The 13,789-nt window shown below is 40.4% G+C and overlaps 1 protein-coding gene across 1 annotated transcript; it reads right to left on the bottom strand.

Moving 5' to 3' along the window:
* Positions 1 to 4,470: 4,470 nt before the first annotated feature.
* Positions 4,471 to 5,954, bottom strand: LOC129761537 (uncharacterized). Its single transcript, XM_055759262.1, has 2 exons — positions 5,267 to 5,954; positions 4,471 to 5,225 (listed from the first exon to the last, which is right to left on the bottom strand). Exons 1-2 carry the CDS (start codon positions 5,952 to 5,954, stop codon positions 4,471 to 4,473), a joined length of 1,443 nt encoding a protein of 480 aa, XP_055615237.1.
* Between the last annotated feature and the right edge of the window lie 7,835 nt (positions 5,955 to 13,789).

Raw genomic sequence — 13,789 nt, 5'->3', positions numbered from 1 at the left:
TCACGTTCACATTCACCGAAGTCGGTGAACTATGGTGAGTTCACCAACTTCTCGATTCCCCGGTGGAAATTCAGAATCGTAGTGAAATATTGAATAAATCCATTTTTATCAATGTGAATTGTCTTTAAATATATTTTTCAACTGGAAAATGTTTCTTCCTATCGTTTCAAGATGCTTTCCTCTCGTTTTATATATGGATTGATGAATTATGAATAAAAAAAAGTTTTTGTTCACGTTGACGAGAGCTCTAATACAGCCTTAACGAAGACAATTTTCATTGAAATGTAATATTTTCAGGAATATACTTCTTTTGTGTTGTCCGGGAAGTTTGTGCTGCCACTGATAGTAATCAAATCGAACATGAGTCACCTGGTGAATCTTGGTTACGCAAAAACGCTGCCTGCAATGTATGATTCGACGCGACTCGCTTTATGAACGCAACGAAAACTTGTATTGAAAACTACAAATCGTGATGGACGATGAAATGTTTAATCATTTACAACAACGTTGATAAAAAATCTTTAGGGCACGCGAAATGAATCTCTATTAGCAGTCTCCAAAGCCAATCTTCACTTAGAGGAAGACATTCTTTTGGTCTGGCGGGATTGGGAATCCTGTTTTATGAATTCAGAAAGAATCGACAGCACGAAGATGGTATGGTAGCCCTGAATCTGAAGAAGACGTACAACCAAACCTGGATTCCACTAGTTTTGACGACATTGCTAGACTGGAGGATAGACGGAAATCTGCTGCACTTTATGAAAAACCTCCCGTCAAACCGGACCATCAAATGTTGGATACACCAGATTTAGGCGCCCCCACGAGGAAATTGGTGTACCCCCATCTTAGTGTTCGTATACACCTATGCGAACGACAAAATTTACAACGGGAATGCGTTTGGGAGTCAAAAATACTGAGAGTGGTGGTCAACTGCAACCTGAATTTCCACCACAATGACGACGAAGTGAAAAAGAACTGTGCCTCCCGATTTTTTTTCATAAACCTTTACCAAACCTCACCGGAGTAATAACCGAATGATCCATTTACAGGTGGCCAAAGATTAGGCTGACCAAACGTACCTTTTTTAACGGAACAGTACCACTTTTTTGACCGATTTTAATTGTCCCGTCTTTTTATAAATTTAAACCGTATTTTGAATATGCAGAAAATTCTTATTATTACCTGGTATTCCACTATCGTTATTTTCAAAATTTTTATTCAAATGAACATCTGATTAATGAATTATGATTTACATTGTTGTATTCGAAGAGATTTCACACAACTGTCTTCAACATTCAATCGATATTGAAGGCTCCGTTATAAAAATTTAGAAATATCTTTGTAATTGTAAGTAACTTTGTAAGTTTTTGTAATTTTGTCGGTAAACATGATGCTAAGCTGCTTGAGCAACAAACGATTCCTTTCTCTTAACCGTTTGAATAAAGGTAATATTATATTATCAGACACGTAGCGTAACCGGCACGGCACGTTTCATGCAAGACAAATATTATTGCGTGTGTTTCAAATGTGTATGCGTATATATAGCGGAACGGCTCCGGGCATACACAGCAAGTTTCAGACAAATGCATGAAGGAATTCTCGAAAAGAATATTTTGCCGGTGCCGGGCATTGCAATACATGAAAGTCGGGGATATTTTTGATCCGACTGAAATGTGTTTCCTTAACACAGACTTCAAATCCATAGAGCGTGGGGAAATCGGCATTGCAAATACATGCAAATCGGGGGTATTTTTGTTCCGACTGAAATGTGTTTCCCCAACACAGACTTCAAAACCAAGGTGTCTGGGTAAATGGGCTTTGCAAATAAATGCAAACTGCGAGTACTTTTGCAATCACTTGATTTTGTGCGGACTAGAATATTGTTGATTCATGCAAGGCGTGGGTACTTCTGCACTCGTATGTTTTTTTGCACCCCGAAAAGTGTTTTCCTAACACAGATTACAAAAGCGGGTACGAACACAACGCTTTGGCTCGGTTATTCAAGCAAATTCGCGGTTCGAGAAGTACGTACACTTGAGAGATGCGAACTTCAGAGGGAAATGTAAAATAAAATAATCGTTTGATAATACTTCCGTTCACATATTTTGTCCAAATATACAACAAACGTAAAAGGACTGTCATTAAATTTACTTGTAATGAAGAACATAATCTACCACAGTGCATGAAACATGGCATTTATTCAATCTCTTTACTCACATAGCCAATATATTGAATTCAATTGAATTCGGAAATTGTTTCAATCAACCAACAATTCAATCATTACACACAAAAAATTGCTAAGCTAAGGTAGTCCCACGTAAACCTTGCGGTTGTATCATGGATATAACTCACCCAATTTTTGACGTAGGATTACGTCTTTCGGGAACATATTGGGGTACAAATTGAAAAATGAAAATCGATCGCATCGTGAAAAATGTCCAATTTCAAACGCTTGTTACTCATTCATTTCATGATGGATTGATGAGATTTTTGCATCAAACGATTACGGCACTCCATAACAATGTTTTACATTGAATAAAAAAGTATATATCAGATAACTAACTATCGAACAATTGAAAAAATTCAACCCCTATCCAAACAGTGATACCCAGTCCTGATTGGTCGAAATTGACGTCATTTCTTTTTCGCGCCCGATTCGTTCTCTCACCGGCAAGCTGCATGGCAATCGAGTAGGAGGCGCCTACATCACACATACCAAATGATATAAAAGCAAGGAGCATTCGTGGATCTCATTCATTCTTACAACGGACGTGGAACGGACAACAACAAGTGGAGAGCAGCAGCAGTGAAAGCGGCTAATATATAGGCGAGCATAGAAGTTGAGCGGTCAAAATGCGAGCTGTGTATCACATCGAGCTTCTATGGCAGCATAAGCAGCGGCAAACAGTAGCAACGGTTGTTGAAACCGGTCTACTACTAGTGGCAGCAGCAAGCATCACGAGCGGATCGTTTCGGGCACGCTCTCTCCATCAGAAGTGCGAGCACACGCTTCTTGGAATCGTGAAAGTGCAGCAGTGAACTTCAAGATGAGCATCGAATCTGAGCGGCCAACAATTGAGCTGTGTCTCATATCGAACTTAAGTGGCAGTAGCAGCAGCAGCGGCGGTAAACATCGAGGCCTAACATCAACAATCGAGCTGTGTCCCGCATCGGTCCAGTACTGATGGCAACAGCAAACATCATGAGCAGAAAGTTTCAGGCATGTTCTCTCTTTTTGCTGATGCTGCTGCTCTGTCAGATTTCTCATTTTGTTCGACGCTCAGATCGGTAAACATATATGTTTTTAGTGTTTTAAGTGTGGTCACATCAGATCAACCAACATGACTTCATGCGACAAGGAAGGCAAAGGAGGATCGAAGCGTATCGCAAGGTTCTACATGACAATATCCAGTGTATCAAATTCGCTATTCGCCGTTTAGCTCGACGTGATGGTGTCAACGAAAACCACCAAAATAAAAACAGAAATAAGCAGCAGCGGCTCCGAAAAAGCTACCGCTGCCAAAAAACAACAGAAGTGAATTGTTGTTTTTGTTGCTCCATAAAGTTTTACGCGAGTAAATATGTCGGAATATATGTTCACGCAATATGAGCGCCAATCTCGTAAACGTGCATCGGAGCTGAAACAACTTTCTATCACTGATACCGAAAGCTCGATTGTAACACTGGTGAAATGAACAAAAAATACCCAACAACCAAATCAAACGGCCCTTTTCAGGGCCATCAGATCATTATCAAAGAGTTTAACAATATATTTTTTCAAACATCCAAAATCAGCATGCGACAGATAGCCTAACGTAATCCTACGTCAACTATGCGGTCGTGTCTCGGACACAACCTTCTGTGACTTTTCTATTTCCAGGAATAATCTTCTGCAACTCAGCTTGAATTTCGGAAGCGTGATGAACAAAGCGTTTGTATCCGTTGGCGAGTGCTAGAAAGCGACGGAGTTCCTTCACTGTAGTCGGCTTCTCGAAGTCTACAACAGCCTGGACGCGTGCTGGAAGAGGGCGAACTCCATCGCTGTTCACCATATATCCCAAAAATTCTACTTCGTTTTTCGCAAAGACGATTTTTCCAAATTCAGGACAAGCCCATGCTGACGTAGACGATCGAACACGATGCGTAGATGCTCCTGATGTTCGGCGAGTGATGAGGAAGCGATGCATATGTCATCTATAAAGACGACAACAAAATCAACGTCACCAAAAATTCGATTCATGTAACGTTGAAACGTCTGGCTTGCGTTACATAGCCCAAATTGCATACGGGTGAACTCAAACAAACCAAACGGAGTGATGACCGCCGTTTTGGGTATGTCTGCTTCCTCCACCGCAACCTGATGATACGCCCGCTCTAAATCTAGAGTTGTAAAAACGGACTTACCCTGAAGCGAATGTAGTAGGTCGTGGATATGAGGCACTGGGTAGCGATCAGGTGCAGTGACATGATTTAGGCGACGATAGTCACCAACGAAGCGCCATTGTCCGTTTTTTTAAGTACACAGTGCAAAGGACTTGCCCAACTGCTGCTAGATGGTCTGCAGATTCCAAGGTCACACATAAGACGAAACTCTTCCTTAGCTGCTTTAAGCTTGTCCGGATGCATCCGCCGAACTTTAGATGCCACTGGTGGTCCACTAGTAACTATGTGGTGCGTTACGTCACACTGTGTGGCCGATTGAAGTGTCGACGGAGATGTTATTTCTCGGTACTCGATGAGCAAATCGTGGAACGGATGATCAGCACCGATAAGTGTTACAGTATGCAGAGCAGCGTTCATCATTCCGCCAGAAGACTTCAAACCTGTTTGCCCATCTATCAGCTTACGATTTTTCAAGTCGACAAGTATTCCGAAGTGTGCCAAAAAATCTGCGCCGATTATTGGCATCGTTACGTCAGCAATAAGGAAATTCCACGTGAATCTGCGTCTCAATCCCAAATCAACAGGTACGAATCTCGTTCCAAATGTCCGAATTTGACTTCCGTTGGCTGCGTGAAGGTGCTGCCCTACAGCATCGTCCAAACGATCTCTCCTCGAAGCAGGCAATATTGTGACGTCTGACCCAGTATCTACGAGAAATCGTCTATTATTCGTTCTGTCCAAAAAAACCAGTCGGTGACTTTCAGACTCCCCGGCTACCACCGCCGATAATGGTGGGGAGGGTCCTAGTTTTTTGAACTCCATGAGCATGGTTTTCGGCATCGCTGCGCATTAGTTCCATATGTCCGATGATACCAGCACATACCGGATCGTGAAGACGAATGAGAACCACTTCGATTTCGCGAAAGCGAACGACCGCGGTCCGACTTGGGAACTTTCAGACGCCGAATTTCCGCTGTCAGCATTTCGATCTGCTCCACTAGCTTCCGTTCACCGTTAAGGTTGGATGTTGATTCGTTGTTGACAGCGGCAACTGCAGAGGCATGATTGTTTGTAGCGTCGGTTATCTTGTCTGCCATTTCAGCCAGTTTTTCGATGGAACCGTCGTGACACGTGAGGATTTGGCGAATATTTGCCGGAAGACGTTGAATGAAAATCATTCTGAGCAGATTGTTGTCCATGCCCAAACCGGTCGACAGCTCTCCCATCTTTGCCAAAAGATGCGTTGGGCGCATATCGCCGAGATCGTGTGCTCCCAGCAGCTGCTCAAAACGATTCTCGGCAGACAGGGCGAAGCGGGCAATCAGACGATCCTTTACGGCCTTGTATTTGTTGTCTGCAGGAGGAACAGCTACCAAATCAGCAATGTGGCAAATGACTGATTGGTCCACTTTGGCCACGATGTGGTAAAACTTGGTTTCGTCGTTTACGATTTTCGCTAGGTGAAACTGCGCTTCCGCCTGCGGAAACCACATAACCGGATCGGTTTTCCAAAAATCCGGCAATTCCACCGCAATAGATGCTGCCACGTTTCCGGTTCCAGGTTCCGTCATTTTTTAGGTTAGGTTTCAGTTTCGTTATTGAGCTGGAAGAACGATTATTTGCACGTAACCGAACCGAAACTTATCGAATCGCGACGTCGGGGTCACCAATGTTGTGATCGGACACAAAATAAACGTCGGAAGATGAATTTAACTACTTGAAAAACGTTTATTTCATCAGGAAAATAATGATTCGCGTGCCGCTGTGTGTGGCGTTGATTAAACAATGGCAGCTTGTTTTTTCTCTCTCTCTCTCAAAGCCAACACCAGGTTGACCAGTGTTGCTGGGAATACCACAGTCTCAACGGATTAGGAATAAAAAAACGCAATACAACGTAATAACAACAATAATGGTATTTGGAAGAAACTAAACAGCTATACAAATAACTTATTGGGAACTTAACGAGAAATATTGGGGAACAAATTGAGAACAAACCGCTACTATTTGTACAGCTAACATTTCTTTCAATTTCAAGCCATAGAATAGGAAATAGAAACAAATTAGAAATGAAATTTAAGTGCAATTCAATAATTTCCCGAATTTTTAGTCAAAAAATTAAGGAATGTCCACGTGGACAGCAGGGGTAGGGGTATAGATAATGTCCATGCTTGTCCACAGAGGGGGAGCGGGTATCAAAAATCGTACTTTTTTTGTCCACGTGGTATGTTGACGGCCCCTTAGTAAGAAAACGGGAATGTGATAACGAAAAATAAATGTTGGGTGGTGTTACGGACAGCTGAGGCTTATCGCGGATCGAGTTACAGATCCATAAGATAAGCAATATTTGAGATTATATTTAGAAAAGACCTCCAAGCGAGGTATAGAAACGTTTAGAAAGGACCAATGTAAGGCAATTAAAAGATGTAAGAGCTCAAGTGTTTTGTTAGGCTAGAAAACGCTTGTAGTTCGAAATTATTGCCGGTCATAAATTCAGAATGGACGAATATTTAAATAGCGTCCGGTAAACAATTTAATGCATGCATCATTTAGGATGCATTTTTATTACCCTTTTCCATCCCTAGCTGCGCTCAGCCAGATACACCAGCAGGGTGTAATAAAATAAAAGGATGTTATTTAGAGCGAAGGATGGAAAGGGGAAATCCAAGAATAAGATAGGCGCACCGACGAGGTGCTATAAACTTAAGGTATTTTCTTAGGGTAGTGCAGCCGTCTCAGACTGCACGTTACCATACGCTAGAAGAAGGGACAAGGAAGGTAGATGATCTAAACGAAACCGATATGTTATCGGTTTTCAAGAGAGAGAGAGGAGATGTTCCTCGTCAATCTTAGTTTAAGGAACCATGTATATATTGTGAAACTTTTGAATAAATTTTTTAGTATTGTAACAGAACTCACGCGAAAGCGTTAAAATTTTTCTTTCAATAGAGAAATTTTTCATGGTGGCTCCAGAGAGGAGCAGTGAAGATTTCCAAAGTGGAAAAAAGTGAAACTCGCGAACTCTTCTCGACAGTGGATGCGAGAAGTGATAATTCGCGAAAATTTATCGGCAGTGGATGCCAACAGTGTTAATCGCGAATAAAAAGTCTTTTTCAAAGTTAATTCGCGAACTATTCATCGGCAGTGGATGCCAACAGTGTTAATCGCGAATAAAAAGTCTTTTTCAAAGTTAATTCGCGAACTCTTCAAATAGCAGTGGATGCCAAAAGTGAAACTCTTCTCGGCAGTGGATGCGAGAAGTGATAATTCGCGAAAATTTATCGGCAGTGGATGCCAACAGTGTTAATCGCGAATAAAAAGTCTTTTTCAAAGTTAATTCGCGAACTCTTCAAATAGCAGTGGATGCCAAAAGTGAAACTCTTCTCGGCAGTGGATGCGAGAAGTGATAATTCGCGAAAATTTATCGGCAGTGGATGCCAACAGTGTTAATCGCGAATAAAAAGTCTTTTTCAAAGTTAACTCGCGAACTCTTCTCAGCAGTGGATGCGAGAAGTGATAATTCGCGAAAATTTATCGGCAGTGGATGCCAACAGTGTTAATCGCGAATAAAAAGTCTTTTTCAAAGATAATTTGCGAACTCTTCAATCGGCAGTGGATGCCAAAAGTGTTTCTTTCAACCGAAATAAACATTGTGAATTGATTAAGAAACCGGCAGTGGATGCCAAAAGTGTTCCTTTCAAACGGAGACAAATATAAGTGAATTAACCAGCAAAAACCTTAAGCAGCAGTAGACGCAGCAGCACCAGCAGTAGCACCACCAGAGGTGACAACAACATCCGAGCCAGAAGGCCTCCCAGGACAAGGAGAGAATCGCCCAAGCACCAACACGGAAAGACGGAGATAGGACCGGATCAACAAAAAAGGTGTGATTTTTCCATTTTAGTTTAGTCATGTCTTATCAATTCATTAGGAATAAGAATGGCAATTGCCGCTTGTGCAATGAGCCTGATTCTAGGGACGATTTAGTCGCGTGCGATGAATGTGACCGATGGTTCCATTTGACATGCGCAGGCCTAAATAAAAAACCTAAACAAACAGAAAGATGGATATGCCCCAAATGCAAGACCATAGAGAACGAATTGTTAAGACTTCAAAAAACACAACCAACACCAATAGAAGAGATGATGAATATCCATAGAGAATCTATGCGGGCTCTAGTAGAAACTCTTAAAATTAAGAACGAGGGTAGAGAAGAAACCCCTGATTCAAATAGACTGTTACACCGGCAATCTCTCTTAGACCTCCCCTATTTTGATGGGTCATATAAGATATGGCCTAGATTTAAAATAACGTTCGAAGAAACTACCCTTCAAGGAAACTTTTCCGATTTAGAAAATATAAATCGTTTACAGAAATATCTCAAAGGAGACGCGCTGAAATTAGTGAGCGCTCTTTTAATCGATAAAGCTAATGTTCCAAAAATAATGGAAAAACTAAATCTACGGTTCGGAAATCCCGAAACCATTTATTCGAATTTATTGAAGGAAATGCTAAATGCGAGGAATCCACATTTTGGATCACCCCAAACAATGATTGATTTTGTAACATCGCTTGATTGTTTCGTGACAAATATAAAAATACTAAAACACGATGAATATCTCAATGATCCTAGATTGATTCGTGATTTAGTTTTAAAACTTCCAAACGACTTGCATCATCAATGGATCAAGTTTGTAGCTGATACAAAGAAAACAAGAGATATAATTGATCCATTTATACCGACGCTAGAGGACCTTTATAATTGGTTAAAACCTCAAGAAGAGTTGGCCACGATGCTACAGTCGGAGAGGAAAGAAAAACCTCATAAGAGCGGATATTTGAATACACATGCTGTAAAGGAACAAAAATATAGGCCGAAGCGCCTACCAAAGTGTTTCGCATGCCGAAACGAGCATAAGACATCAGAATGTTCAATTTTTAAAAATATGAACGTTCAACAAAGGAGTGATTTTATTTTTAAACACAGGCTATGTTTAGCATGTTGTAATTATACAAACCACATGGCAAAAGATTGCAGGATCGCAAAGCCTTGTGGAATCGATGGATGCAAACTTAGACACCACGCATTACTGCATAGAGCAACTCAGAGAGATGCTAACCTTAATAATACAGAAAGCGTTAATTGTCATGTAAATAAAGAGAACAAAATACTGTATCAAATCCTTCCAGTTACATTGGGCTGCGGAAAAAAGGAAATTAAAACTTTCGCATTTTTAGACCCTGGGTCATCAGTAAGTTTGATTCACGCTGATATTAAAAATAAACTTGGAACACAAGGGCGTAACAACCCCTTAACGCTGGTTTGGACTAATGGCGAAACTCAGCAAGAACTAGATAGTGAAGAAATTTCCCTAAGTATACAAGGATGCAATAATCAACGTTATAACATACATAATTTGAGGACTGTGTCGGAATTATCTCTTCCCTCACAGTCAATGAATATTCATGAATTACGACGAGAATACAATCACTTAGAAGATATAACTCTCGAAGGATATGAAAATGCTATGCCAAAAATACTGTTAGGTTTACCGCATTCGTTTTTGATAAGCGGTAGGGAGACGCGATCAGGTAAATTTAATGAACCAGTCGCACAGAACACTAAACTCGGATGGGTTTTGTTCGGGCAAACTAACGAACATAAAAAATTGAAAGGACACGTGCTGATGAACGACGAAATTGATTCATCAGATTATTTCAATAAAATGATGGAAAATTATTTTAGCCTAGAAGATTTCGGGATAAAAGTACCTGTAAAAACCTTGATGTCTAACGATGAAAAAAGATCGATTGATATCATGAATTCCACTTTGAAATATGAAGAAGGAAGTTATGAAATTGGGCTGCTTTGGAAACAGGAGGATGTACAATTTCCGCATAGCTATCAATCAGCCATGAACAGACTACGTGGTCAAGAATCAAAAATGCGTAAAAATCAATGTCTACGTAAATGGTATGTTGAGAAAATAAAGGAATATGAAACCAAGGGATACGCTAGAAAACTCACTCCCACAGAACAGCAGCAACGTGATCCAAAAATATTTTACTTACCGCACTTTACAGTTGTGAACCTAAATAAACAGCCCATAAAGCCACGGCTTGTTTTTGATGCCGCTGCTAAGGTTAAGGGAGAGTCCCTAAACACGAATTTATTACAAGGCCCGGATGCAACGACGTCGCTATTTGGAGTGTTAATACGATTTAGAGAAGGAAAATTTGCGATAACTGGAGACATCAAAGAAATGTTTCATCAAGTTAAAATAAGAAAGGAAGATCAAAATGCCCAAAGGTTTTTATTTAGGGAAAACTTTGACGAAGATCCCGACGTGTATGTGATGCAAGTGATGACCTTTGGAGCTACCTGCTCGCCCGCATGCGCACAGTTTGTTAAAAACACAAATGCTGAGAAATTCAGAGAAAGTCATCTTCAGGCAGTAGAGGCCATTCAAAACAACCATTACGTGGATGACTACCTAGATAGTTTCGACGATTTAGAAAATGCCTCAAAAATTGTGAACGAAGTTATTACCATTCACAAATATGGGCACTTCAATATCAGAAATTTTATATCCAACAGTAATGAGCTATTGGGACAAATCCCGGAAGAAAATAGAACGGAAGTTAAAGAAGACTTATTAGGAAAATTTGAGGAATCATATGAAAAAGTACTCGGAGTGTATTGGGATACAAAAAAGGATTTTATTCGCTAAAAAGTGGATATTCCTGTTACACAGGAGTTTACGAAACGAAAACTGCTTTCACAAAGCATGAGTGTTTACGATCCACTTGGTTTATTATCACATATAACAATTCAATCTCGAATTCTAATGCAGGAGCTCTGGAAAAGTGGAATAACATGGGATGAACAATTAAACCCAGCACTAAAGAAAAAATGGGAGAACTGGCACACAAAACTGGAAGAAGCAAGAGCAATAAGAATACCACGTTCATATGCCAATTCTTCTCACCCAAAAGAACGAGAACTACATGTCTTCGTTGATGCATCTGAGAATGCTTATGCAGCAGCAGTATACTTAAGGAGTGTATATGAGTCACACATTGATGTCAATATCGTGGCTGCCAAGGCAAGAGTCGCACCAACTAAAATGCTTTCCATACCACGACTCGAATTACAAGCCGCTGTATTAGGAAGCAGATTGGCTAAGACAGTAAAAAACGAGCTACGTCTATCAATAGATAGAGTAGTATTTTGGTCAGATTCCAAAACTGTATTAGCATGGATTCGTTCAGAACCACGCAAGTACAAACAGTTTGTTGCCTTACGGATAGGAGAAATATTAGAAACCACATACGTAAACCAGTGGAAATGGGTGAATAGTAGGAATAATCCAGCGGATGAAGCTACGAAATTATCAAATAGTAATTCAATCTGGTTTACAGGCCCACAGTTCTTATATGATAATGAAGAAAACTGGCCAAACGAAGTTCAGAGAAGCGACACTGACGAAGAATTAAGACCACTGCACACTATTCAATCGAAAGAGTTTAGTGGTCTGAAAAGCATTCACATAAATTGGTGTTCGGATTTTGTGAGATTGAAGCGTTCTGTTGCAATTGCATTCAAATATATCGATTGGCTGAAATCAAAATGCAGGAACCAAAGCTTCAATAAAAATATTGACAAGGAGGACCTGGATTATGCTGAGCTCGTTTTAATATATAAGGCTCAATGGGAGTCATATCCCAAAGAAATGGAACTCTTACAAAATAAAATGAAAATTCATAAGGGAAGTGAAATTCGAGCACTTAGCCCGGAAATTTGCACGGATGGAATAATGAGATCAAAGGGACGTATTGAGAACGCTAACTGTTTACCAACTTCAGCCAGAACACCTATCATTCTGTCCTACAAGCATTATGTGAGCACTTTGATATTACGTCATTATCACGAAAAATATCGACATAAAAACCTGGAGACTGCCATAGCGGCAGTGCGACAAAAATTCTGGATAACAAACATCAGAGTTGCTATTAAGACAGTTAGAAGGAAGTGCCAATTTTGTAAAAATATGTCTGCGGAGCCAATTCCTCCAATGATGGCAGCCCTACCACGTTCTAGAACTACACCATATTGTAAGCCATTCACGTATACAGGCACAGATTATTTCGGCCCTTATGGCGTGTCTATTGGAAGACGCACTGAAAAACGTTGGGGATGTTTGTTTACTTGTATGACAACAAGAGCAGTACATCTCGAATTAGCACAAGATATGAGCTCAGACTCTTTTATTATATGTTTCCGAAATTTACAATATCGTAGAGGTAAAGTGCAAGAGTTGTTCAGCGACAATGGAACTAATTTCATTGGAGCAAGAAACGAATTTGAGAAAATTCTTAGAAGGCTATCAGACGACGGAGTCAAATGGCATTTTAATCCTCCCGCTTCACCGCATTTCGGTGGAGTATGGGAAAGAATGGTGAGAGAAGTTAAAAGCCTTTTACCTCAAAAACAAGAAACCATACCAGAGTATGAACTTAGAACCATACTAACCGAAGTTGAATTCCTCATTAACAATCGCCCGTTAACGCATATTCCTTTAGATACAGAAGACGATGAGGTTTTAACTCCTAATCACTTTCTGTTAGGTTGCGCTGGTGAAGCTGTCATTACGATCGACGACGTTTCCAAAGCAGAAGCAACTCGTCAACACTGGAAAAGAGCGCAATCAATTGTTAAGGGATATTGGAATCGGTGGATAAAAGAATACCTCCCAACCCTAACTAAAAGAAATAAATGGTTGGAGAAGACTAAACCTATAAAGGTAGGGGATATCGTGGTTTTTGCCGATGAAGAAAAGAAAGGTAAATGGCATAAGGGCAAGGTGATAAGAACAACAACTAATATGGATGGGCAAGTTAGATCCGCTACCGTGGAAACAATTAAAGGTGAAATTACTAGACCAGCTGTAAAATTAGCAGTATTAGATGTAAGTAAGAACAATGAAATCGAGAGCTCAAAAGATACCACTATTTCCTCACCACCTCTTAACTTTGTTGGAGTAATTAAAAGTGCCCCAGGGAGTAAAGAGGAAATTAAGGGACCGCGAAATCCTCAAGAATGGGGAGTAAGAAAAACGGTTAACATCGAGCATGTAAAAGAGCTGGCGTCAAAATTGAAACCGAAGCCACAAACAAAAAAGAAAGTCATAGGTAAAATAAGACCATATACCGGCACGATACAAAAGGCTATCGTAACCGCAATGGCAATTCTAGTACTGGTAAATTTGACAAATGCCGTCAACATCCAGCCTATTGAGGAAGGGGGTTTAATGTTTGATCATGTTGGGTCATGTATAGTAAAGCGAGGAATTTGGAGGACAAATATTGTATCCAACTTAATTCCTAACGACGATATTTCTATGCTAGA

The sequence above is a fragment of the Toxorhynchites rutilus genome, chromosome 1, assembly GCF_029784135.1.
Source record: "Toxorhynchites rutilus septentrionalis strain SRP chromosome 1, ASM2978413v1, whole genome shotgun sequence".
Lineage (NCBI taxonomy): Eukaryota > Metazoa > Arthropoda > Insecta > Diptera > Culicidae > Toxorhynchites > Toxorhynchites rutilus.
The sequence above is the reverse complement of the archived record's forward strand: the minus strand, read 5'-3'. Positions and strand labels throughout refer to the sequence as shown.

What these genes read in the sequence shown, in the direction of transcription:
- LOC129761537 (XM_055759262.1), bottom strand. Translation starts at nt 5,954, where the DNA reads ATGACGGAACCTGGAACCGGAAACGTGGCAGCATCTATTGCGGTGGAA. An exon ending in TCATTCGTCTTCACGATCCG is followed by an intron (nt 5,226 to 5,266) that starts GTATGTGCTGGT and finishes ACTAATGCGCAG; the next exon opens with CGATGCCGAAAACCATGCTC.